The 27133-nt window shown below is 42.4% G+C and overlaps 2 protein-coding genes across 7 annotated transcripts in view; one reads left to right on the top strand and one right to left on the bottom strand.

The window, feature by feature from the left end:
• The window catches only part of tex47 (testis expressed 47), a 49449-nt gene extending 30805 nt beyond the window's left edge, over positions 1-18644 (top strand). For 3 of the 5 annotated variants that reach the window (XM_068058036.1, XM_068058039.1, XM_068058035.1), the window contains exons 5-7: positions 1184-1385; positions 14389-14548; positions 18383-18644. In XM_068058036.1, coding sequence (XP_067914137.1) covers positions 1184-1385; positions 14389-14548; positions 18383-18432 — 412 coding nt within the window. In that variant the 3' untranslated portion in view covers positions 18433-18644. Of the gene's footprint in view, positions 1-1183; positions 1386-14388; positions 14549-16115; positions 16172-18382 lie in introns of those variants that run through there. The other 2 variants (XM_068058038.1, XM_068058040.1) reach the window with 2 other exon arrangements.
• The window catches only part of arhgap44a (Rho GTPase activating protein 44a), a 479646-nt gene that overhangs the window by 87825 nt on the left and 364688 nt on the right, over positions 1-27133 (bottom strand). The gene's annotated exons all lie outside the window — the stretch shown is intronic.

Here is a 27133-nt window from a genome sequence, read left to right as displayed (position 1 = left end):
TACCCTGAGGAACTCCTGCAGTGATGTCCTGGAGTGGCGATGACCTCCAACAACAGAACCATATTCCTTTGCGCTAGGTACGACTCCAACCAGCGGAAAGTTTCCCCCTGATTCCCATTGACTCCAGTTTTGCTCAGACTCCTTGATGCCATACTCGGTCAAATGCTGCCTTAATGTCAAGGGCAGTCACTCTCACCTCCATAAATAGGCGAAGCATCACAGAAATTCACACCCTACATTATTGTATCCCAATGGAAGAGTGTATGTGCACCTGCAAATTAAGTGTGGAAAAATTACTACCTTGATTTATTTTTGTCACTGAACTGGGCACTAAAGGGGAGTCTATGGGCAAATAATTGATGCAATGTTCAAAGGATGTTAACTGTGCATGAATGAAGTTTTTGTGAGATTGCCATCAACATCACATCCTAAATAATTTTCTATGGATTTCTGTAAATTTTACAGGTGCCCTCAGTTCTGGATTCTAAATAATAGGGGAGGGGGGGGGGGGGGTGGGGGGGAGAAAGATGAACATCTTTAATTATAATTCGAGAAAGGAGTTAAAATTCCTTCTGCTGAAAAGTTCAGAACACCATGAGAAGGATGCACATAGTAAAGATCCATTATGTTTAATGGTGGTATTCCCATCAGTATTATACCTGGGCAGCTATGCTGTACATGTTGCATAGAAATGGAGCAGTTTATAAATGAGCAGATGGCTGGAATTTGCATCCACATGAATTTCACTGGAGATTGCTGAGGAATTATACAATAGTCGATCTAAAATCAAATCTGACTGCGTACACACATTCCGAACAATGAAAATATTAAGCAAAAAAACCCCACTCCAATGAGAACTCCTCAGATTGCAGTTTATAACATTTCTGTGCTGATTGTTACCACCTATTTAATGAAATAAACATTGTTGCACATTCCATGGGGTTGGTACCAATCTCTCATCATTACTTTGGTAAGCAACTGGTGGAACCCTTGGAGGAATAGTGTAAACACATAAATATTGTTTCTCTAGGGGTTTCTCTGAAGCTGCGGCAGGAGAGTGGGAGAGGAGGAGGGACAACCCATGTAGGAATCCAAGGCCTTGTTTTTTTTTAATACTTGTCTATTTCAAAACTGTTGAATAATTGCTGACAGTTCCAGAATTTCCTGTTGATCTTTGTTTCAGAGCATTACTTTTGGAGTCCAAAATTCTGGTGATGTCTCACAACATTCCTAGCAGACTGTTCCAGCATTGGAAATATAACATCCTGAATATCTCCACAAAACGACTGGATGATACTTTGCAGGGGGAACCAATAGAGAAGATCATCAGTGAATGCCTCACTGCGCTTCTCAAGCTGGGAATGCACATGCGAAAAGCTTACAAGGTAGCTAGTGACACTCGAACAAATTAATTTCTTACCAAGTCCCAGCTCACTTTTAAAGACAAGTTCCACAGCTGTTTTTCTACCTCCTTTCTTTAACCTCCTTCTGTTGCGTAGCATTCTTTGTCGAGAGGAACGGCATGGTATTTGACTTACTCCTAGGTCTCTGCTATTCCTACACCATTACCAGCTATCATGAGGCTCAAGGATAGTGTGGGATCACTGTTCCTCCAGGCAAGGTCCTAGCATGTGATTATCGTTATCCTAAAAACAGTATGCATAGACTGTCGGTCACAATATTGTTTCATTATTCCACCATTTACCTTTTTTTTTAAAAAAAGAAAAGAAATTAGTTGACAATTCATGCCACAGTTCATTTTACTACCTGCAATAGTAATGATCAATGTTTTATTTATTCATTTAGTCATTTATGTGCCAACTTGGCTCAGTGGTAATACTTGCCCTCTTGTGGCTTTCCCACTCGGTGGACTGAATTTTCTTCTCCCGCTGCCAGGAGTGGTGGCAGGCACGAGACATGGCAGCCTGCACGTGGGCCACGCACCACTGCAATCAAACTTGCGGTGGCCCAAGATAATATGCCGGTCGGGCTGCCCCCACCCCACCCCACCCCCAATCACGTGGAGGGGGCGGGCTCTGCAATTCCGGCAACAACGTCAGCTGCCTGTGCACATGCGCTGGTGCCATTTTTAAAGGGCAGCCAGACCTGCTGGTTCATTTAAATCTTAGACCACCTATCCCTCCCCCACAATGCACCGCAATATATACTTTTGCCCCTTCCTCCCCGCCCCCTGCCCAATAACAATTAAATGTAATAGTTGCCCTCTCCCCCCACTCCCCTCCAACAAAACACTTACCTTCAGGATTTGACCTTTCCCCCCACCAAACTGATCAAAGTGCAGAGGTCACCCCCTTCCACCCCCGCCCCTACACCAGTAATTTACATTGGAGCCCATAACCACCACCCCCAATCCACTACAATGAAAGTCATAAGTACCCTTCCTTTCCCACTTCGGTGGCACCAGCTTTCTCTGGATGGGAAAGTGAAGGCCTGTGAGTGCCAGCCACCGCTCAGAAGATCCTGGGCAAGATTCTGGCGACCGAGCCTCACCGCCATCGGGAAGATCGGGCCTGGCACTCCCAGCGCAGACTCTATGGCGAGCCATTGCCAGTACAATCTTCCTGCCACCCCCCGGATCCCAACGTTGGGACTTCAACAAATGCCTGGCTGGCACGTTTGGTTAAAATTGGCCCCTGTGATTCCTCATTAAAAACCAAGGTGAGGTACATAGCAATTTAAAGAGCAAAAGGTAAGGAAGTACCTTTTGGATAATTACCACAAAAAAGATTTAAAAGTAAAAAGAAAATGTGTGTGACTTGGAGACAAAGAAAATTCAGTACTAGTCCATTTTTAAAAAGTGCCAGATTTTTTCCCTAGAATTTATTAATCAAACTATAAATATCCCAATATTGATAATCGATGGATATAACACATCCATCTTCCCCTTTCTTCATTACCTAAAATCTTTGGCATTGTACAAAAAAACACCAACAATTTATATTTGTATAGTGTCTTTAATGTAACAAAACATTCCAAGATGCTTCACAGGAGCATTTTAAAAAAATGACATCAGCTGTATCAAGAGATATTAGGTCAGATGACCAAAAGCTTGGTCAAAGAGGTAGGTTTTAAGGAGTGTCTTAAAGGAAGAAATTGAGGCAGAGAGGCAGAATTGAGGTAAAGAATTCCAGAGCTTAGGGCCTAGGCAACTGAAGGCATGACCATCAGTGATGCAGTGATTAAGATCAAGTTGCTCAAGAGGGTTGAATTAGATGAATGCAGATATTTCAGAGGGTGTGGGGCTGGAGGTCGATTACTGAGATAGGGAGAGGTGAGACCATCTAAGGATTTGCAAACAAGGATGAGAATTTTAAAATCAAGATGTTGCTTGACCAGGAGCCATTGTAGGTCAATGAGCACAGTGGTTTGGGGGGTGGGAGGGGGTGGGGTTGGGTGGAAATAGGGGAATGGGACTTGGTTAAGACACAAGCAGCAGAGTTTTGGATGACCTCAAGTTTGCAGAGGGTAGAACTGTTAACAGTCTAGAGATCAGCCAAGAGTGTGTTGGAAAAGTCAAGTCTAAAGGTAACAAAGGCATGAACGAGGGTTTCAGCAGCAGATGAGTTGAGACCGGGTGAAGTTGGGTGATGTTATGGAGGTGGGAATAGGTGGCCTTAGCGATGACATGAATATCTGGTCAGCATCTCATCTCGGGGTCAAGTATGACAGCAAGGTTGTGAACAGACTGGTTTAGACTCCAGACTGTTGCCAGGGAGAGGGATGGAGTTAGCAGCTAGGGAATGGAGTTTGGAGCAGGGACCAAAAACAATGGCTTCAGTCTTCCCAATACTGAATTGAAGGATATATCTGCTCATCCACGAATGGATGTTAGATAAACTGACTGATAATTTAGCAACAAGGGGGGAGTTGAGAGGGTGGTAGTGGTGGTGGTGGTGAGGTAGAGCTGGGTGTTGACAGCATGCATGTGTTAACTAACACTGCGCTTTCGGATGATGTCACCGAGGGGCAGCATTTAGATGAGAAATAGGAGGGGGCCAAGGATAGATCTTAGGGGGACACAGAAGTAAAAGCGCAGGAGCAGGAAGAAAGCTATTGCAAGTGATACTCTGGCTCCAATTAGAGAGATGAGAACGGAAATAGGTGAGAGCAGTCCCACCCAGCTGGACGACAGTGTAGATGTGTTAGAGAAAGATAGCGTGGTCAACTGTGGCAAAGGCTGCTGACAGGTTGAGAAGGACAAGGAGGGAAAGTTTACTTTTGTCACAGTCATCATGTGGGATAAAAGCAGGGGCAGAAACCTGATTGGGGGTTTCAAACATGGAGCTCCAGGAAAGATAGGAATGGATTTGGGAGGCAACAACACATTCAAGGACTATAAACAGGAAAGGGAAGTTGGAGAAGGGACAATAATTTGCAAGGGTTGTTTCTTGAGGAGAGGTATAACAACGGCAGATTTGAAGGAGAGACGGACAACACCTGAAGAGAGAGAACCGTTAACAATATTGGCGAACATGGGGACTGGGAGAGGACATTGGGTGGTCAGCAATTTAGTGGGAATAGGATCGAGGGAGCAGGAGGTGGGTCTCATGGACAAGATGAGCTTGGAGAGGGCACAAGGGGAGATAGGAGGGGAACTAGAGAAAGATGCGAGTTCAGGGCTGGGGCTTTAAAGTAAGTAGGGAGGGACACGGCAGAAGTGGGTGATCAAATGATCTCGATTTTAGTGACAAAGAAGTCCATGAGCTCCTTGCACCTATTGTTGGCGGTGAGGGTGGAGGGAACAGGGGAGAGGTGTTTAAAAAGATGGTCTGCAATAGAGAAAAGAAGCCGGGGTTATCTTTCCATTCCAGGATGATCCTGGAATAATGAGCAGTTTTAGCAGACAAGAGCAGGACCCGATAGTGTTTTAAGTGGTCCAGCCAGATCTGGTGGTGGATGGTTAAATCAGTCGTTCGCTATATCCTTTCAAGGCTGCATCCCTTGCACTTATGGGAGTGGAGATGAGGGCTGTAATGGAGGAACGGCCAGGGTGAGAGAGAATAATGATTTTATTGGGGACTAAGGCATCAAAGGTGGAAGTGAGGGTGTGATGGAGCAAATTAATAGTTGCAGAAATGCTGAATGGTGAATGGAGAGCTAATGGCTAGGCAGTTGGGGTTTTGAAAGTGCACTTGAAAGTGAATTGGGGAATAGTTTTTTCCAGGGCTGGATACAGAGGAGGTAGAGTTAGGGCGTGGAAGGTGGATGTGGGTGGAGACTGATAGAAGGAAGTGATCAGAGATGGTCTTATCATGATTGATACAATGGGACTAGCAAGACCATGCGAGATAGCAAAGTCAAGAGAGTGGCTGTGAATATGGATTGGGGAGTTTACATGGAGGGAGAGATTTGGGGAGGATAAGAGGCCAGTGAACTCAGAGTAGAGAGAACATGATGAATTGAGATGGAGGATGAAATCACCAAGGATAACAAATCATTTGGTGCAAAGGCTAAGGGAGGAAAGTAGTGAAGGTATCTCAGTGAGAAATTTTTATCGTACTGGGGTGGGTGGTGGAGAACAATAATTTTGAAGGATAGGTGAGAGGGGTGGAACAAGGTGAGATGTTCAGAGGAGAATGTGCCAGTGGAGGCTATTGGGGGGTGGGGAGGGTGGGTGGGGAAGTTCAGGCCAAGGTGTGATCTGGTGCCAAGCACCACACTGCAACCATGACAGTCGTGGCAGGGCATTGGTGGAAGATGCAGCCAGGTGGAGAGGCTTCATTAAAGGGGAAAAGTGCCAGGTTACCATTAAGGCCATGATGTCAATGTAATCATCCACAATAAGTTCATAGTTGGTAAGGGCCTTAATCACAAGTGAACAGACATTCAGAAGGGAGATTCGTAGAGGGGTGGTGAGAGCAGATCCGCTGGCAGAGCCCACATGATCAGTAGTGGGAGGGATACTTGGACAGGAAAGAGATTGTCAAGATTAGCCCCCAGCAGACACACTGGGTGAGAAGGTCTTTAAGACAGTGGGATGAGGGTTGTTGCTCATAATGAGTTAGCGCCGAGCGCCTTTATAAACCCTTTGGAGGATTCCGAAGAGACACAGAAGGAAAGTTGTCGGCTTATCTAAGAAGGAATCAAGCTTGAGGTGGTGGCAAGAGAGTAGGAAGGTTGAGGAGAACTGAAAGGTTGGAGTGGGGAATTAGGAGGACAGCATACCTGAGAGTGGAGAAGTGAATGGAGACATGACAATGGAGATCCAGCAGGAATAAAGAGAAAAGAAGTTAAAAAGAAAGAGCAAAAGTGGAAATAGAGTGATGAACTTGGATCAGGCTCGGCAGCCAAAATACTCACACAAAGGGACTCGGAAAGCTCAAGTTACATAAGTCTGGTGTTATGATCCTGTTATTTTTTTGTTTGAAGTATGCGGTGTGTCTTTAAGACAGCAAAGGATCAGTGCTGCTTTAAGAACAAGCCTGCCTCAGAAGTTAGCAGGAGCTATAGAGAAGGTGCATTCTGGTTGCCGTTGGATACAACCCTACAGAGAGGGAACCAACCAGTTTCAAAGAATGTATCCTGATTGCTTTGGATACAGCCACTCAGAGAGTAAGGATCGAGATACAATGTTGCAATTAAATTTTGAACTGGCTGATAGTGGAGACAGACTGTTCTAACAGACAGACAGCTGGACCAGCATGAATGGAACAGAGATCTCTGATAGTTTAAACTGAAGGAAAGGAAGCTAGACTGTGACAATCTTTTATCTCTCAAAAGTTTTAAAGCCATATTGATTAATTGGTATAATAAAAGCAAAATACTGCGGATGCTGGAAATCTGAAACAAAAACAAGAAATGCTGGATTCACTCAGCAGGTCTGGCAGCATCTGTGGAAAGAGAAGCAGAGTTAACGTTTCGGGTCAGTGACCCTTCTTCGGAACTGACAAATATTAGAAAAGTCACAGATTATAAACAAGTGAGGTGGGGGTTGGGCAAGAGATAACAAAGGAGAAGGTGCAGATTGGACCAGGCCACATAGCTGACCAAAAGGTCACGGAGCAAAGGCAAACAATATGTTAATGGTGTTTTGAAAGACAAAGCATTAGTACAGATTAGGTGTGAATATGCTGAATATAGAACATCAGCAAGTGCAAACCTGAAGAAAAACAACCTGAAAAAAACAGTGGGTAAGCAAACTGAACAAACTAAGATGAAATGAAATAAATGCAAAAAATGTTTTACATTTTTTGCATTTATTTCATTTCATCTTAGTTTGTTCAGTTTGCTTACCCACTGTTTTTTTCAGGTTGTTTTTCTTCAGGTTTGCACTTGCTGATGTTCTATATTCAGTATATTCACACCTAATCTGTACTAATGCTTTGTCTTTCAAAACACCATTAACATATTGTTTGCCTTTGCTCCGTGACCTTTTGGTCAGCTATGTGGCCTGGTCCAATCTGCACCTTCTCCTTTGTTATCTCTTGCCCAACCCCCACCTCACTTGATTAATTGGTAAGTGTTTACAAGTGGTTGATCTACGGTGGTCATCATTGAATGGACGAGGAGTTGAAGCTTGAAGATGTTGGACATTTTTTTTATTCCCATTGGACGGCTTCGAGGACTTCAAGCAACCTTGGACTGTTCCACATTGGAAGATTCCACTTCGACAGGAGCGTAAATCTGAAAGGATTTTTAAAAAAACTTGTTTATATCTTTGTAGTGTTTAAGAGTTTAGTTTTTCTAATAAACAGTTAATATGTTGATCTAAAGACACCTGCTTTGGTTTGCCTCATTCGGGGGTTAATAGATGAATCAATTTGTCTGTGGTTTTCTTTAATTTGGAAAGTTTAAAGTGATATGTTAGGTGATCTGTGGATGGACAGAACTGAATCGACAATGCGTTTCTCCCACCGCAATCAGAATTGTATATTTTGATTGGGGGTTTTGTCTTGAGCGGTCGGTCGTAACCCAACAATTGGGGGCTCAATCGAGATTGAATCATATTTCATTCGGTGGCTCGTGTCTGGGATCAGAATCAGACCAATTGGAGGCTTGCATTTGGGATAATATTAATTACTTGTCTCTGGGATAACATCTTGAAATTGAGGTCTTGCGTTTGGCATCATATTACTTTGTCTCGCGTCTGGAATCATAGCAGTTGGAAACTCCATTGTTGGGATCTAAATCTAATGCCAATTACAAAGAAATAAAAGAACCAGGTCTCTTGTATATAAAAATACAGTCTATTGTAATGGCATTAGTGGTTGTAGCAGAGTTTTTTTTGAAAACAGGTTGTTTCTCTGAGTGACTTCATAACTTTAACTAAGAACAAATTAAGAGAATTGACAGCGGAATTGGGGTTGGAATTGAAATTAGGTGCCAAAAACGCAGAGTTAATTGACATAATAGCTGAACATCTAGAAGAAGAGGAAAAAGAGGAAAAAGAAACCATTAAGTAATAAGTCAGAGGGTAATGCAGTGGAATTGGCTAGGATTCAGTTAGAAGTGAACAAACTGGAGCTTCAACAGAAAAAGGAAACAGCAATAGCAATAAGAAAACTTGAATTGGAAGACAGGGAGAAAGAGGGAATTTAAGTTAAAAGAGATGGAACTAAGAGAAAGGGGTAGTCTTAAATCCAGGGAAAATTCAGGTCAGAAAGAATCTGAATTTAGCTCAAGATTCAACAAAAAGTTGTTTAAATTTATACAGGCTCTTCCTAAGTTTGAGGAAAGGGATGTAGAGGCATTTTTCATATATTTGAAAAAATAGCCAAACAGAAGAAATGGCCAGAAGAAAGCTGGACACTGCTTATGCAGGGCAGGCTGGTAGGCAGAGCTCATGAAGCTTATGCCATGCTTTCTGAAGAGGCTTCTGCAGATTATGAGATGGCAAAAAAGGCTATTCTCACTGTGTATGAGTTAGTCCTTGAAGTTTACCGTCAGATGTTTAGGAACTTATGGAGATTGGCTGAGCAGACATATTTAGAATTTGAGAGGGTGAAGCAAATTACTTTTGACCGTTGGATAAGGGCATTAAAGATAGAAACCACATATGAGAACCTTCGAGAATTGATTCTCTTAGAAGAGTTTAAAAACTCCGTTCCTTCAGTAGTGAGAACTCATATAGATAACCTGAAAGTTTCAAAAGCTAGGCAAGCAACGGAAATTGCTGATGATTTTGAGCTTGTGAATAAGCCAACCTATTTTGTCCATCACCCCCATAAACCTGAGAAGGAAAGAAAGTGGGAGAGTGAAAGAAAATCAAGTAGCCGAGGACAAGATGGAGCAGCTGTGAATGCCCCAGGATCACCTCCTCAGGTCAGAAAGGAAGGTGTTGAAGGTAGAAGGGAGGTTCACAAGCCAAAGTGTTATCAATGCAACAAAACGGGTCATCTACATTCAGAGTGCTGGAAATTGCAACGTAAACCCATAGGACTTGTTAGGGTATGCAAAGCTAGTGCAGAGGAAAAGACTCTGACTGAGAGTATAGCAGGCCAGACTATAGCTTTAACAACAGCTGTGAAACCAGATTTAAAAACTAAAAGGAGTGTGTTGGTTAAGAATATAATATCTGAGAGTTATAATGAATTTTTGTCAAAGGGGAGAGTAACTCCATATCCTGTAAGTGAGGCAGGAAAACCAATTATACTCAGGGACACAGGAGCAACCCAAACACTCTTGCTAGAGAAAGATCTGAGGTTACCACCAGGGAGCGCCTTGAATGCTGATGTTTCAGTTAATGAAATCGGCGGGGAGTATATACCCATACCTTTGTATAAAGTTGGCCCAGAGAGTGACTTAAAATCTAGAATAACTGTAGGTGTTGTCCACAGTTTACCAGGAAAGGGAATTGATCTACTCTTAGGAAATGATTTGGCTGGATCAAAAGTATCAGTTTCTCCTATTGTTACAGAGGAACAGAGTGAAATTAAGGAAACAGAGCAATTGCAGGAACAAGTTCCAGGAATATTTCCTGCATGTGTAGTCACCTGAGCAATGGCTAAACAGGATCCATTGTCAGAGGTAAAAGTGACACAACAAATAGATAGCCAAGTATCTGAAACCTTATTTGGGGATTTAGATAATCCAAATGAGATGTTTAACAGATCGTCTATCAATGCAGCACAACAAGCTGATCCAGAGATATGCCAAATAGCACAGACGGCTCTGTCAGAAGCTGAGGCGAAAGGAGTTCTGGAAGGGAACTATGGCAAAGGGGTTTTGACGAGGAAATGGAGACCACCTCTTAGACCTGCCGAAGACAACTGGACAGTTGAACAGATAGTGGTACCACCTAAATATTGCCAAGGATTATTACAGGTTAGCATACGACAATCCTTTTGCAGGACATAGGAGAAATTGGAAGACCAAATCACGTATAAGCCAACATTATTACTGGTCAGGTCTTAAAAGGATGTGAGACAATTTTGTAGGACATGCCATACCTGTCAAATTGCAGGAAAACCACAACCTACCATAAAACCAGGGGATGAAGTATATTAGTGTCTTTAAGACAGCAAAGGATCAGTACTGCTTTAAGAACAAGCCAGACTCAGAGGTTAGCAGGAGTCAGAGAAGGTGCATTCTGGTTGCCGTTGGATAGAACCCTACAGAGAGGGAACCAACCAGTTTCAAAGAATGAATCTTGATTGCCTTGGATACAGCCACTCAGAGACCAAGGATCGAGATACAATGTTGCAATTAAATTTTGAACTAGTTTATAGTGGAGACAGACTGTCCTGACTGAAAGACAGCTGGACAAGCATGAACAGAATAGAGATCTCTGATAATTTAAACTGAAGGACAGGAAATTATACTCTGATAATCTTTTATCCCTCAAAAATTCTAAAGCCAAATTGATTCATTGAAAAGTGTTTTCAAGTGGTTGATCTACGGTGGTTATCACTGGATGGATGAGGAGTTGAAGCTTTGGATGTTGGACAATTTCCATCGGACGGCTGCGAGGACTTCAAGCAACCTTGGACTGTTCTACATTGGAAGATTCCACTTCAACAGGAGTGTAAATCTGAAAGGACTTTGTTTTTTTTATTTCCATCGGACGGCTGCGAGGACTTCAAGCAACCTTGGACTGTTCTACATTGGAAGATTCCACTTCAACAGGAGTGTAAATCTGAAAGGACTTTGTTTTTTTTAAAATGTTGTTTATATCTTAGTAATGTTTAAGAGTTTAGTTTTTCTAATAAACAGTTAATTTGTTGATCTAAAGACACCTGATTTGGTTTGCCTCATTCGGGGGTTAATAGATGAATCAATTTGTCTGTGGTTTTCTTTAATTTGGAAAGTTTAAAGCAATATGTTAGGTGATCTGTGGAGGGATGGGACTGAATCGACAGTGCGTTTCTCCCACCGCAATCAGAATCATATTTTGATTGGGGTCTTTGTCTTGAGCAGTCAGTTGTAATACTGGTTACATAAAAATTAGGGTACATAAACACCTTCATTTTTTTAAAATAACTTTGCCTACATATGGGGCATTTTTAAAGAAAGCATTTAATATTGTTCTTTCAACACTCAAAGGAAATGTAGAAATAAAAAATCTGACACAGGTGAAATCCAAGTGTAATTAAACTATTTCATATTGCAATGTTTTATCCAGTTGCATTGCAGCATCCGAGTAGGAATGATGCTGCTGCTGTTTTTGATAACCATGAGGTGAAGTGCAAATAATTAATCCTTATTTTAGATTTATGAGCATTTAATGGATCAAATGCAGTAAGCACGAATAGTTTTGATTTAATGCAAACTGTTAGTCAACACAGCAGTAGCCAACTTTTATAAACTTCCTTAACTTTTTAAAGTTAACTTTTGAAAGTCAACTTGAGAGATCAACACACAGCATCTAAAAATGAAACTACAAAAACATCCCCAGTGAAAGCTACTGCTCTGTAGTCTTCACAAATTAGTAACAAGATTATAATTAATGTATTTCTGCTATTTTCAAGTTGAATGCAAAATAAATGAAATTTTATTTTGGGGAGGGCAAAAATCATTACAACTTTCAGTTCTGCTGGTAATATTCTCTGTCAGGTACAGCAATAGTGGTCACTCAGGTAAGTGATGAGAACATCTTACATTGTGTACCTGCACTACTCAATATCTAATTATACAATAGCATAATTCAGAGGAGTGACAGTCGGGCCCTGTTGTGCTCTGAATTGAATTTTTTTCATCTGCCCTGACATGCCTTTTCCCAACCTTTTTAAAGATAAACTAAGAAATGCTTGGTGAGACAGGCAATTGAGCTGAAATCAATGAAAGTAAAACCAGAAGAGATGTAAAACAGATTGCCAGCTTGCTATCATCCATTTTCCATTATCGCACAAAGTGAAGATTTACCCCTAATGAGCTTATATTAGGGAGCAAAGATTGGATTTAGACAAATATTGGGTCTGCTCTGTAGTGATAGCTCTGAGACGATGCACTGAAATACAAACTACTGATTATTAACTAACATGTTTTGTTGGAATTACTTAGTCCATTATTTTAGCAGTGGCATTAATCCATTTATTTTAAATGGGGTAATGCCTCGCACAAGATAATAGAGAGAATTGCAGACAAAACACACTAAGCTTTTGTTTGCTAGTACATCATGGTGCAAGTTATTTTTCTACCTCTGTAAAGCACCTTCAGACGTTTTTCTAAGTTAAAAGATGTCATATAAATGCGAGTTATTGTTGTCTGATATCTCTTATTAGCAGCTCACGCACTAAGTGAATATAAACTGTTTAGTGCCCTCTTATTTCGGCAAAGCTTTTTTTTGGAACTAATTACACCATCCAAAATATTGATCATAGTATTGGTTCAAACCAGCTTGGGCACACAGCTATATCTACATCAGCTACACAGAACACAATAATCCCAGAACATAATGATCTATATTATGTAATAATATATTACACTTCAACCTTTGGTTGTGAAATGTAAATGAGGTTAAAAAGTGACTCCTTTTTAGTGGTATCAAGAACTCAGACTCAAACAAATTGTATTAAATTTAATTTTAGAATGAAAAAACTTGTACAAAAGGAGTTCTGAGACATACTTTAAAAAAGCACTGATCATTAGTTTCATTGAAAATCTGTGAATCTAGAGTATATTTAAAAAGCATGCAAATATGAAGTAATATTAAATTTAAAGATTATATCACTCTAAATAAGAATATAGATATCAATAGGTTTGTTGCAACTTAATCAATCGTCGTGCAATAGCATGTTAGGCCTAAACAAGTCTGCACTCAAACCAAATAGATATGTATTCCAGTAACATTCAACTTCATGGCTTCTGTGGATTTTATCCGTGTGAAGCTGAACTGAACCAGATTCATTTCAGATTGTGTTATAGGTGTCTGAAGAGGACATGTATTTTCAATTTTCTAGAAGTTGGGAGAGGAGAGAAGGGAAAAGAAAGAAAGGATATTGTAGATTTGACAAGGAATCAGCTCAGCTTTATTTGGTTTGATTTTTAATCCCATAGTGTACGCAAACTTTTTCAGAATGTTTCTTGTACAATTTCTTGTTTGAGCAAAAAACAATTCTCTAAAAAAAAATCTTTTTATATCGAATGAGCATATTGAGTGGCACAGTATTAGTATCAATAAACAGCTCAAAATATAAAGGATTTATCTAGATTGTCTTCATACTGGATTTTGTAGTCCCACCAGCTGGAGCAGTAGGCGCAGACGTCCCCATGGGACCTGCGTCGTCGCGATTGTGCAGCGGGTGGTCACTTTACAATCACGTGGCAGGGGTGACCTCGGTGACACTGTTCATGGCGTCACCTGTCGAAGGAGCAGCCTTATAAAAAGCACACCAGAGCACACAGTTCATCCCTACCTCCCTCCCCTCCCCAGTCAATACCCAATGGAGTGCAGAGCTCACCCCCTTCCCCCCACCCCACCCATCAGAGTGCAGAGTTCACCCCCTTCCCCCCACCTCACCCATCAGAGTGCAGAGTTCACTCCTTAGCCTCTCCCATACACATCAGAGTGCAGAGTTTACCCCTTCCCCACCAGTTTTCCCTGAACGGGAAAGTGAAGACATATGAGTGCCGCAAGTCACGCTGAAGATCGGGAACTGAAGGTAAAATCGCTGCGGTCGCATTTTAATTCATGCAAATATGTCATTTACATTGTTAACTCGGTCCCATTGCAGAGCGGCAGAGGGGTCACCACAGACCTTCCCCGCCGTCAGGAAGATTAAGCCTGGCAATCCCAAAGTCGGGTTCTATGGCGGGGCGGGGTGGGGTGCCAGTGAATTGGAGCGGCAGTGGCCAGCATGAAACCCGACGTGGGCTGGGAACAAAATCCAGCCCTTTAGTATCTTTGTTTGCTACATTGCAAGTGCTTACTTACTCTGAACTAGATGGCATAGTTTTCCTCCTTTTTACATTCTGTTTCCCTTTCCATAGGAATCTCCCAACAATCCACCTGATTCTGTGCTAGACAATGTGCCAGAACTGATAGTTCCACAGGATCTGATTCGACGTCTCCTGAAATCTAATGAACTTTTAACTCCTGCCCAATTCTTGGATATTTACAATGCTCCATTAAAAATAATTATAGATTCAGGTAGGTTATGATAATGCCTTAAATGAACAACAAAGAGAAGCACACAAGTTAATGCAGTATGTCAGAAATTTAAATGAAGAAAAATTATCTTCTATGCAGAATCTGCCTTAGGGTCAGGATTAAAATGCTACGTAGTTATCTTACAAGGATCAGTATCACATTAATCCTTCTATTAACAGGGTTTGATCAGATGCTTTTGTACATTCTCTCCAGCAGCTGGTTTTTAAAAAATGATTTGTTCTTGAAATATGGGCATCGCTAACAAGGCCAGTATTTATTACCCACACCTAGTTGCCTTTGAGAAGGTGGCAGTGAGCCGCCTTCTTGAACCACTGCAGTGCCTATGGTGAAGATACTCCCACAATGTTGTTAGATAGGAAGTTCTAGGATTTTGACCCAGCAACAATGAAGGAACAGTGATATATGTCCAAGTCAGAATGTCATGTGGCTTGGAGAGAACTTGGTGGTGACGGTGCACCCAGTCCCAATCCTGCAAGGTGGTAGATGTTGCAGGGTTGAGAGGTGCTGTTGAAAAAGTCTCAAGTTGCTGAAGCACATCCTGTAGCTAGTGCACACTGCAGCCACAGTGCACTGGTGATGGAGGGAGTGGATATTTAAGGTGATGAATGGGCTGCCGATCAAGCGGGCTGCTTTGTCCTGGATGGTGTGAAGCTTCTTAAGTGTTGTTGCAGCTGCACTCATCCAGGCAAGTCGAAAGTATTCTATCACACTCCTCACTTGTGCCTTGTGGAGAGGCTTGAGAGTCAGGAAGTGAACCACTTGCCACAGAATACCCAGTTTTTATGGTAATCTTCACTGAATTTTAGGTAGACTGTCAACTAGTAACTGGATCATCTGCTGCCAAGTGAAGTTGTCTGGCAGGTGATTGTCAGCAGTGTCTAGTATTGAGCCCCTGAACTGATAAGAACCCTTTGACATATTCGGAGCATGAGGGCAAAAAGATGGGGCATGTGACCCAGAGAACTAGGAAGCATTGAAATGTGTAAATCACATTTCCCTGAATTTATGACAATTTTAGGTGTTTGCATTTATCTTCAAATCATCTCCATGGCCTCCTCACCTTCAAATCTTCCCCATGACTTTTACCCTCCCTAACCTTGCAATCTCCTCCAGCCACATATTCCTGAGTGCACTTCTCTTACTTCTCATTGCCCGGTCCTTCATTGGTGGCCGTTCCTTCAGCCATTAAGCCTCCATCCTCCAGAACTCCCTCCCTCAACTTTTCCACTTTGTAACATCCCTCCCTGCTTTCATAAGCCTAAGGACAATTATCTTCAACCATGCTTTTGTCCTCTCTTCTACCTTTCCCCCTTTCTAAGTTTTTACTTGTTGCCCACCACACTTTTGTGGAAAAGTGCTAACTGTTGATTATTAATCAGTAGCAGGAAGACCATTCTATTTTTATTAATAAATAAAAACTTGTCCTGCAACTAGCATTGAATTTCACAGCTCAACCTACACATTGATAACCAATCTAAAATACTTACTGTTGCACTCTTTGTGTTTTTCTTTTATTACATGCTTGCTTTCTTTATATTGGTTAAAGGGCATGTTTTTGGAAGCACCAACATAACAACTGTTTAGAGTGTTTTCTGACAGAAGGTATGGTGTAGTCATACATCACTACCATGCGCACTTCCCATCGGCATGGTTTAAAATTACTAGTTCTTTAATTTGCTTACTTCATTAAAACGATCATACATTAATTTGCATGAAACATGTTACAAATTAACTGCATGTTAGTCTTTACCTTTGAGTAACACTGTGAGCGCAGCATTAAGTAGATAACTTTGACTAGGCTGACTATTTCAGTGTGCCAACACAGCGTTGATGCTTATTCATATTTATTGCTTCCTCTAAATCCCAATAAGCATATAATACCATGTAACTAAGTGGCTTGATGCTATATGCTTTCTAGATATTCAAACAATTCATGAAGGCCATTTTTTTTGCCATTTGAAATAACTTAGTCTGTTACTGGGAATACTGAGGTTTAACAAAAATACCAGGCAGGAAAAAGCCATGGATTAAGCAGTTTTGATTTATTCAGAGGATTATATCCAATCTAAACTAAACATGGTTTGTGTATTCTGGTAGTAAAGCATTAGATTTCCACGATCATACACCAAGTTTAAGTAACTTTCAAGGCTGCAAGTTGACCTTAGCTACTCTGTTAAATGTTTTGTTAGTTCTGCAACAAAAATCTCAAAATGATGGAATACCGTACAATTTGGGAAGGGGGAAAAAAATGGGCAAAAAGCCCCAATACTTGCAGCTGGTGTGCCTCCATCTGCAGAAAGACAACAGTATTGATGGTAGCCAAGGTATAATCAACAGCCCAGACTGTCCCAGCAGGAAGGGGACAGAGCAAATGGAAGGCAGCAACAAAACAGGGATAATAGTGATTTGCTTTAAAGGTTTAATAGAAGATTCACAGTTGTCGACTTACCAGGCAGCTGCCACAAGCCAGAGGCCCTCATTTAGAGCATTACAATACAAGAATTCCAATGTTTAGCTATAATGATGTGAGGACTCATTGAATGCTAGTGATTACAGACTAGAAAAGAGTATTCTTTATTCACTGCCTAGGGGTGTCCTTTCAGAATTAGCTTTTCAAATGGCTGTTTTCTTACAGAGTTGAGACCTTATTGTGAGACACAGCTGACAACATTTATTGATTGTGATTACTTATTCCATTCATTTCAGCTGCACCATATTTTTCTAGAATTTATTTCACTCTGTTAAAAGGGACTGTTTCTGAGACATTTTTCTGTAGCAGCCAATAAAAAGAGTAGCTTCCTTTTATAAAACTAGTTTTTATCTAATTGTATTAATACATTAAAAAAAATTAAGCAGTTTTACTTGTTAAAACTGGATTAGAACCTGACAGTGTTTATGTCAGCAAAACTGGGCCATTTTAAAGGGTTCTAAAATCAGTTCTCCTTTGTGCTTTGATGGTTGGGACCCACTGCGAGGCTATTGAAGTACTATTGAAATAATTATTATGGTAAGATCTGGTCATTTAATTCATAAAAATAATTGTAAACTATAGAAATTATGCTACAAGATTTTATTTTAAGAACCTCACTGCAAATAATAGATGTTATAAAACACAGCACTCATGAAGTGAATATGGTGTTGCTTTAAAATGCCTTAAAATGCATTAAATACATTATTTGCTGCATTGGAGTTATTTCCTCAGCGAACCAGGCAGGCACACCATCTGCTTCCAACCTTCTTTCAATGCAGCCTTGTAAGTCGCAATCAACAGTAGTTGAGGCTGATTCACCTCCAGATTTCTCTTTCCAACTTGAACGTGGCATGCAGCCACATGGCACTGATTTTGTTTCTCTCCCTCCCCCTATACCAAGCCTTGGAAAGTCTGTAGTAGAATACTACAATCATATTTAGAAATGGGGATTGAGGTTGGTGGGGGTTAGTTGCCATGACTTTAAATTTATGTGGTCTTGGCTGCAGGACTGTTGGCTCCTGGAAGGCCATTATCAACGCGGTTACATTTCGAGGAGCTAGTGGGAAATGTTCTTTAAGGAAAAGAGGAAAAGCTGGAAGAACCAAACCCCACCTCCACACAGGCATCGAGGCAGCCCAATCTATCCAATTCTCCAGCTGTAGGAAATCTTTTAAACTGCTTGCAGTGTTAGCTTTTGTTATACACTATGTGTAGTGCTTGGCATATCAAATTCATTTAGCATCAAGTAGGAAGAGGCAGGATAGAATTTTTTACATTAGCTGTATAATACATGTATATGATACATTGTGGTTGTTTTGTAATATAAATATGTTCTTTTACAGAACTTGTATGGCCTATGCCAGAACATATACTACCTGAGAGCAGAAAATGACAGTGGATGTAAAACATGGGCTCAGTTTGGTCCATGTATATAAAAGTGGTACTCAAGTTTCATCAGTTATGGAGATCTTGCAGTGTTGTTCAGAATTGAAAGTGCAGTGTTTACCAAGAATTATTAATGGAAAAACTGGAAAATGTAAAGTTCAAAGTGTATACGCCCACATACTTGTACAGAAAAATAAACGAACACTACTATCAAACACATTAATCTGCTTTTTACTGTTATGAAAATATATTTGTCTTATGTACAAGATATTACCAATTCCTCAAGAGATCAAAGAGAATTCTCTGGAAAAAAGATCATCCTGTTAACTAATTCAGTTTTATCAGGAGTAACAGATACACTAAATTATCAAACCATTTGAAACAAGTGACGAATGCTGCCCTTTCACCTTTATGTTCTAGCTTCAAATCTATCTCAGGCTGGTAGGATGTATTTAGTTTGTGGAAGTCCACAATTGAGTCTGGGTAGTTGCATCCCATATTCCCTGTAAGCTGTGCAGGCATGCAGCCACTCAGCAACCCAGAAGGTACCCTGCAGGCTGCTCACAAGTGGTGCTCAGACATGTCGAGAGAGCTGATCCTCTGCCTGTAAACCATCTGTTGGGTGTCTCGCCTCCTTCCAGCTGGATCAATGTTCATCCCTTCTGCCCTGTGGAGGGACATGCTGCTGAGGAGAAGGCAGCTAGTGATGCTGCTGGTGTTGTTCCTGCAGCTGCTGGTGCTGTTGGTGGTAGTGTGGCTTCTCCTCTTGACCTTCAGCAGAGGTACAAGGTGGAGTTCCTTAAGCTGCTCCCATAACATGGTGAAGGTTGGGAGCAGAGAAGTGCAGCTGAAGGTGAATGAAGTTTTAGACAAGAGAAGTGCCTTCCATGAAGTTGACGATAACCTGTCAACCAGTGACAGCACTTTCTGAGAGAAGAAGTGCTATCACCAGCAGCCTCTCACCTGGCCATGGCTGCGGGTCTTCAGTTCTTCAATTTCACTGATCAATGGCTTCCAAGTCTGTCAGTTTCACTGAAGAAGCACTTGCTGCTGTGCACTCACCTCGGTAACACTGGCGAGTTGCTGACAGGTCATGAAATAAGTGGGCTGGCAGTTAAATCCAGAATTAACAGTTAAAACAATCATTAATTAGTTATTTGATATTTTTTAATTACTTACCCGACAGCTACATGGGGATTCTGCACTTGCTTTCAATCCTGCCCGGGTGAAACCTGGATGATGTCAGGATACTGACCGGATGTCACTTTTAGGAAATTTAACTCCCTGCATGCACCCAAACCCACCTCCTCTGACCTGGAAAAATTTCACCAATTAACTCTGTTTCTCCTTCTCCACAGATGCTGCCTGACCTGCTGAGCATTTCCAGCATTTTCTGTTTTAATTTCAGAGTTCCAACATCCGCAGTATTTTGCTTTTGCTTCAGTCTAACATGTCTTCGGAAGACAACACTTGCTCAGTAATGCACTGGTTATGTGCACAGGACCTGGAGTAGGGCAACAATGTGTTCAAAATCATAAATGGTTTTGATAGATTAAATAAAGAGAAATGGTTTCCAGTGGCAAAATGGCCGGTAACCAGAAAGCACAGACTTAAGATGATTGGCAAAAGAATCAGATTTAACTTGAGGAAATATTATTTTAGACAGCGAGTTGTTGTGATCTGGAATTTACTGCCTGAAAAGGTGGCGGAAACAAATTCAATAGTAACACACGAAAGCTGATTGGATAAATACTTGAAAGGAAAACAGTACAGAGCTATGGGGAAAGAGCAGTGGAATAGGATTAATAGGATAACTCTACCAAAGTGCCGACACAAGCATGCTGGGCCAAATGGCCTTCTTCTGTGTTGTATCATTCTATGATATTTTTACCATACCCATGATATCTTCAAGGGCCACAACACTGAGCTAAAACTCAGTGACTAAATCAAACTCACCACTCCTTTTCAAATAACTTCATGGGACATCCAGTTGAGTAGACAGATGGTTTAATGTCTCATCTGAAAAGCAACACCTCCGACAAGACAACACTTCCTTACTACTGCACAAAATGTCAGCCTACATTATACTCTGCAATCCTTGACAGGGTTTGAACACACAAGCACCTGATTGAGAAGCTAGTCTGCTACTAAGACAAGCGGAAATATGAGGTGACAAGCTGAAGCTGAATTACTAGTCCCGGGAGGTGCACTTTGAGAAATTTGTGCCGAATGACTTATCCCTTGTTTAAACCGCTAGACTTAATCTGACAATAAGACCATGTGAAAAGATTTGGTTGTAGGGGATCCAACAGATATGTTAGGTGGAGAACTGAATAAAGAGACTTAGCTCATCTTATTAAATGGTGTTGTGGTATTTGATTGAGTTCATGCATTGAGTACATGTATCTGTACAGTTTATTCAGATTCTACCAAGAGCAGATGCACAAAAGGAAATCAATTCTCATTGTTTGGGTGATTTCAGCGGCAGGATTGACTGAGTCGTGTATCAACTTATTCTATGGATTGAAGCCTGCTTGCAGGGGGAAACGCAGAATGTAGGCTTGGACCTGGACGCACCAGAATGCTGAGTCATCATGGATTTCAAGGAGTGGAGACCCGCCGGGGTGCCAGGAAGGGATATAACCCCAGAGAGCTGCTGTCCAGGTTAATCCCATCCACACTGCTCTGATACTTGAGCAAGAGATTCATGTTTTCATGAATTCAACTGGAATGGCTGGGAATTTTTCCAGATCCCACATCCTGACTCCCCCAAACGACATGAATCGGGGTGAGGCATGTATCTTTTTAAAACAGACCCCCAGGAGTTGAGAAATCAGGGAATTGTAGTTAGTCCAGAGGAACTTTCAGGATCTCCAGCAAGGCAGACCTGTCAATGGACTCTGCATACCAACTCCAGGGAGTTGCTCCCATCAGTACAGAGCACAAAACCCAAACAGTACTCCACTATTTGCAATTAAATGGAACTTAGTTAGTGTTTTCACAAGTTTTATGATATGTCCAATGCTGAAAAACGTCAAGAACAATAGCCAAGATTTTGCTGTAATAGTAACAGTGAGGCTATTGGTGCTCGCTGTTATGACAGGATAAATCTGACATCTGGCATCCGAAAATGTGCAGGTAGATGTGGAAATCCAGAATTTGCTGTCAGAGATACTTTGCTCCTCCATAGGTTGTGCTGTTGCACTCCTTGCTATAGACTCGGCACTGAAATCACTGTAATGGCATGAACTTTGGGCAATCACCCATTGTCTCACATTAAAATGCTGGGTTAGTGCATTCAGGAGTAAGTGAGTTTTTAATGGTATAGTAAGTGATAATTACTGATGAATGACCTTTCTGGGCCTGAAAAAATAATTTTACAAATGTGGAGTCTCAATCCCTCAGGGAAAAAATTTATGTTGCAGATTTTTAAAAATTTAAATAATTTTATTTATTTTTTCATGTATTCTCTTTTATCTCTCTCCCTTAAGTCCATCTTTATGACCCAATCTTTATTTGACTTCCTGTACAATGATTTAAATGTAATTTATATTTCCTGTTTTTCAATTCCTGTCTGAAGTCTGCATGGCTCTTAAGTTAGATTGGTTGAAGAGTCTCCTTGCTGGAGGCAATATAAGGCATGAAGAATGCCATGTGGTGACTTGGGCAAGTGGTGACTTGGTGACTTGGAGACTTTGACAGGTCATTACAGATGAACAAATGAAATTGGGGCTCAGGAAAAACTTGGTTCGAAATATAAAAGCACAGAAGTTTGAAGCTGCACAGTAAAAATTCTTGGAGGCAAAAATTTTAAAGAAAGAACTTGCATTCATATTCTATCTTTCACAATGACATCCCAATGAAGTTCAGTTGTTCTTGTAATGCAGGGAAACGCAGCACCTAATTTGCATACAGCAAGGCTCTACAAACAGAAATAGTTGAATAATATGTTTTAGTAGTGTTGGTGGAGGAATAAATGTTGACCCTTGCTTCAAATAGTGCAATGGGACTCTTTACATGCACCTGAGAGGCCAGACTATTTAGCATTTTATCTGCAGGGCGGCACCTGCGACAGTACAGCATTCCCTCAGCACTGCAACGAAGCCTAGATTCCACGCTCAAATCTCTGGATTGGAATTTGAACTCACAACCTTCTGACTCAGAGGCAACAGTATCACCACTGAGATAGTTCTGTGATACCATAAAAATAAGATTTGACAAAATGCAACAATTTACAAAAGTAATTTAAGTAACTTACCTTTTGTTTCGGCGGACACGGGGACTGCTGGGTAAGTAAACTTATATATTCGGGCAGTGGCTAAACCCGAAACACTACATATGTAGTGTCTCCCACCCATACTCCTCCTCTAACCAAAAAGAAAAGGACTCTTGTGTGGAGGGTTTGGTAAGGTAAGGTTTTCCTTTTTTTAAAATCTCTGTTGTCAATTTAGTGCAGAGGGGATGGAAGCTAGGGCAGTTGCATGCTCCTCTTGCAGGATGTGGGAGGTGAGGGTCACCACTTGTGTCCCTGCTGACTTCACCTGTGAGAAGTGCACCCAACTCCAGCTCCTCGCAGACCGCGTTAGGCAACTGGAGCTGGAGCTGGATGAACTTCGGATCATTCAGGATGCTGAGGGGGTGATAGAGAGCAGTTATAGGGAAGTAGTGACACCTAAGTTACAGGATAAAGGTAGCTGGGTGACCGTCAGGGGAGGGAAAGGGAATAGGCACACAGTGCAGGGATCCCCTGTGGCCGTCCCCCTCAATAATAAGTATACCGTTTTGGATACAGTTGAGGGGGACGACCTACCAGGGGAAAGCCACATTGGCCAGGTCTCTGGCACTGAGCCTGGCCAGTGGCTCAGAAGGGAAGGGGGGGAGAATAGGAGAGCGATAGTGATAGGAGATTCAGTGGTTAGAGGAACAGACAGGAGATTCTGTGATCGCGAACGAGACTCCCGGATGGTATGTTGCCTCCCGGGTGCCAGGGTCAGGGATGTCTCGGACCGAGTCTACAGGATTCTTAAGGGGGAGGGGGAGCAGCCAGAGGTTGTGGTACACATCGGTACCAATGACATAGCTAGGAAAAGGGATGAGGACCTGAAAAGCGAATATAGGGAGTTAGGTTGGAAGCTGAAAGGCAGGACGAGCAGAGTAGTATTCTCAGGATTGTTACCGGTGCCACGTGATAGTGAGGCTAGAAACAGAGAGCGAGTGCAGCTGAACACGTGGCTACGTGTAGGAGGGAGGGATTCAGATATGTGGATCATTGGGATACCTTCTGGGGAAGGTGGGACCTGTACAAGAAGGACGGGTTGCATCTGAACTGGAGGGGCACAAATATCCTGGGTGGGAGGTTTGCTAGAGCTCTTCGGGAGGGTTTAGTTTGGCAGGGAGATGGGAACCGGAGCTACGAATCAGTGGATGGGGTAGCTGTTGAACAGGCAGATACCGAGTGCAGGGAGTCTGTGAGGAAGGTTAGACAGTTGACAGGGCAAAGTTGCAGCCAGTATGATGGGTTGAAGTGTGTCTATTTTAACGCAAGAAGTGTCAGGAATAAGGGTGATGAACTTAGAGCATGGATCAGTACTTGGAGCTACGATGTTGTGGCCATTATGGAGACGTGGATATCACAGGGGCAGGAATGGATGTTGGATGTTCCAGGGTTTAGATGTTTCAAAAGGAATAGGGAGGGAGGTAAAAGAGGTGGGGGAGTGGCATTGCTAATCAGGGATAGTATCACAGCTGCAGAAATGGAGGTCATCGAGGAGGGTTTGTTTACTGAGTCATTATGGGTGGAAGTCAGAAACAGGAAAGGAGCAGTCACTTTGTTGGGAGTTTTCTATAGACCCCCCAATAGCAACAGAGACATGGAGGAACAGATTGGGAGGCAGATTTTGGAAAGGTGCAGAAGTAACAGGGTTGTTGTCATGGGTGACTTCAACTTCCCTAATATTGATTGGAACCTCCTTAGTGCAAACAGTTTGGGATGGAGCAGTTTTTGTCAGGTGTGTCCAGGAAGGTTTCCTGACTCAATATGTAGATAGGCCGACTAGAGGGGAGACTATGTTGGACTTGGTGCTTGGCAACGAACCAGGCCAGGTGACAGATCTATCTATGGGAGAGCATTTCGGTGATAGTGATCACAACTCCCTGACCTTTACTATTGTCATGGAGAGGGACAGGAGCAGACGGGATGGGAAAATATTTAATTGGGGGAGGGGGAATTACAATGCTATTAGGCAGAAACTGGGGAGCATAAATTGGGAACAGATGTTCTCAGGGAAATGCACGACAGAAATGTGGAGGTTGTTTAGGGAGCACTTGCTGCGACTGCTGGATAGGTTTGTTCCGATGAGGCAAGGAAGGGATGGTAGGGTGAAGGAACCTTGGATGACAAGAGATGTGGAACAGCTAGTCAAGAGGAAGAAGGAAGCTTACTTAAGGTTGAGGAAGCAAGGATCAGACAGGGCTCTAGAGGGTTACAAGGTAGCCAGGAAGGAACTGAAGAATGGACTTAGGAGAGCTAGAAGGGGACATGAAAAAGTCTTGGCGGGTAGGATTAAGGAAAATCCCAAGGCGTTCTACACTTATGTGAGGAACAAGAGGATGGCCAGAGTGAGGGTAGGGCCGATCAGGGATAGTGGAGGGAACTTGTGCCTGGAGTCGGAGGAGGTAGGGGAAGTCTTAAATGAATACTTTGCTTCAGTATTCACTAGTGAGAGGGACCTGGTCGTTTGTGAGGACAGCGTGGAACAGGCTGATATGCTCGAACAGGTTGAGGTTAAGAGGGAGGATGTGCTGGAAATTTTGAATGATATGAGGACAGATAAGTCCCCGGGGCCAGACGGGATATACCCAAGGATATTACGGGAAGCGCGGGAAGAGATTGCTGCGCCTTTGGCGATGATCTTTGCGTCTTCACTGTCCACTGGAGTAGTGCCGGATGATTGGAGGGTGGCAAATGTTGTTCCCTTGTTCAAGAAAGGGAATAGGGATAACCCTGGGAATTATAGACCAGTCAGTCTTACATCGGTAGTGGGCAAATTATTGGAGAGGATTCTGAGAGACAGGATTTATGATTATTTGGAAAAGCATGGTTTGATTAGAGACAGTCAGCATGGCTTTGTAAGGAGCAGGTCATGCCTCACAAGCCTTATTGAATTCTTTGAAGATGTGACAAAACACGTTGATGAAGGAAGAGCAGTGGATGTGGTGTATATGGATTTTAGCAAGGCGTTTGATAAGGTTCCCCATGGTAGGCTCATTCAGAAAGTAAGGAGGCATGGGATACAGGGAAAGTTGGCTGTCTGGATACAGAATTGGCTGGCCCATAGAAGACAGAGGGTGGTAGTAGATGGAAAGTATTCAGCCTGGAGCTCGGTGACCAGTGGTGTTCCACAAGGATCTGTTCTGGGACCTCTTCTCTTTGTGGTTTTTATAAATGACTTGGATGAGGAAGTAGAAGGCTGGGTTAGCAAGTTTGCCGATGACACGAAGGTTGCTGGAGTTGTGGATAGTGTGGAAGGCTGTTGTAGGTTGCAACAGGACATTGACAGGATGCAGAGCTGGGCTGAGAAGTGGCAGATGGAGTTCAACCTGGAAAAGTGTGAAGTGATTCATTTTGGAAGGTCGAATTTGAATGCGGAATACAGGCTTAAAGACAGGATTCTTGGTAGTGTGGAGGAACAGAGGGATCTTGGGGTCCATGTCCATAGATCGCTCAAAGTTGCCATCAAAGTTGATAGGGTTGTTAAGAAGGCGTATGGTGTGTTGGCTTTCATTAACAGGGGGATTGAGTTTAAGAGCCGCGAGGTTATGCTGCAGCTCTATAAGGCCCTGGTTCGACCACACTTGGAATATTGTGTTCAGTTCTGGTCGCCTCATTACAGGGAGGATGTGGAAGCTTTAGAGAGGGTGCAGAGGAGATTTACCAGGATGCTGCCTGGACTGGAGGGCATGTCCTACGTAGAAAGATTGAGGGAGCTGGGGCTTTTCTCATTGGAGCGAAGAAGGATGACAGGTGACTTGATAGAGGTGTACAAGATGATGAGAGGCACAGATAGAGTGGATAGCCAGAGACTTTTTCCCAGGGCAGAAAGGGCTATCACCAGGGGGCATAATTTTAAGGTGATTGGAGGAAGGTTTCGGGGAGATGTCAGAGGTAGGTTCTTTACACAGGGAGTGGTGGGTGCGTGGAATGCGCTGCCAGCGGTGGTAGTAGAAGCAGATACATTAGGGGCATTTAAGCGACTCTTGGATAGGTACATGGATGATAGTAGAATGAAGGGTAGGTAGTTAGTTTGATCTTAGAGTAGGTTAAAGTTCTATGTTCTATGTTCTAATTAAAAGTAAACAAACATTTTGAAGAGCTTCTTGTTATCTGCCATTCAAACTAATTGGTTGGCATTCTTCCATCTATGAAAGATGATGGACACGCAGCAAATAATCCATTTAGGTGGGGTGTCTTCTCTTGGTGCACCTTTGTTGATGGCTGTGAAGGCCAATCCTTGAGAGGCAGGTTCTGACACAAGTGCTGCACGTGAAGCTGCCAAGTGACTCTGTGAGTTGTTGTTTTTGATGTTGGCACCTGTTGCCAAGCTGCTGTAGCACCCGGTCAACGTGGTAGTGCATGCCAGTCCACACAATGTGTTGCCATTTCCCTGTTTCACCAGCTAGTGACTCCCAAGTGTGGCAGTCGACATTTA

The sequence above is a fragment of the Heterodontus francisci genome, chromosome 26 (genome assembly GCF_036365525.1).
Source record: "Heterodontus francisci isolate sHetFra1 chromosome 26, sHetFra1.hap1, whole genome shotgun sequence".
Lineage (NCBI taxonomy): Eukaryota > Metazoa > Chordata > Chondrichthyes > Heterodontiformes > Heterodontidae > Heterodontus > Heterodontus francisci.
Note: the sequence above shows the minus strand (reverse complement) of the source record. Positions and strands in the feature narration are given on the sequence as shown.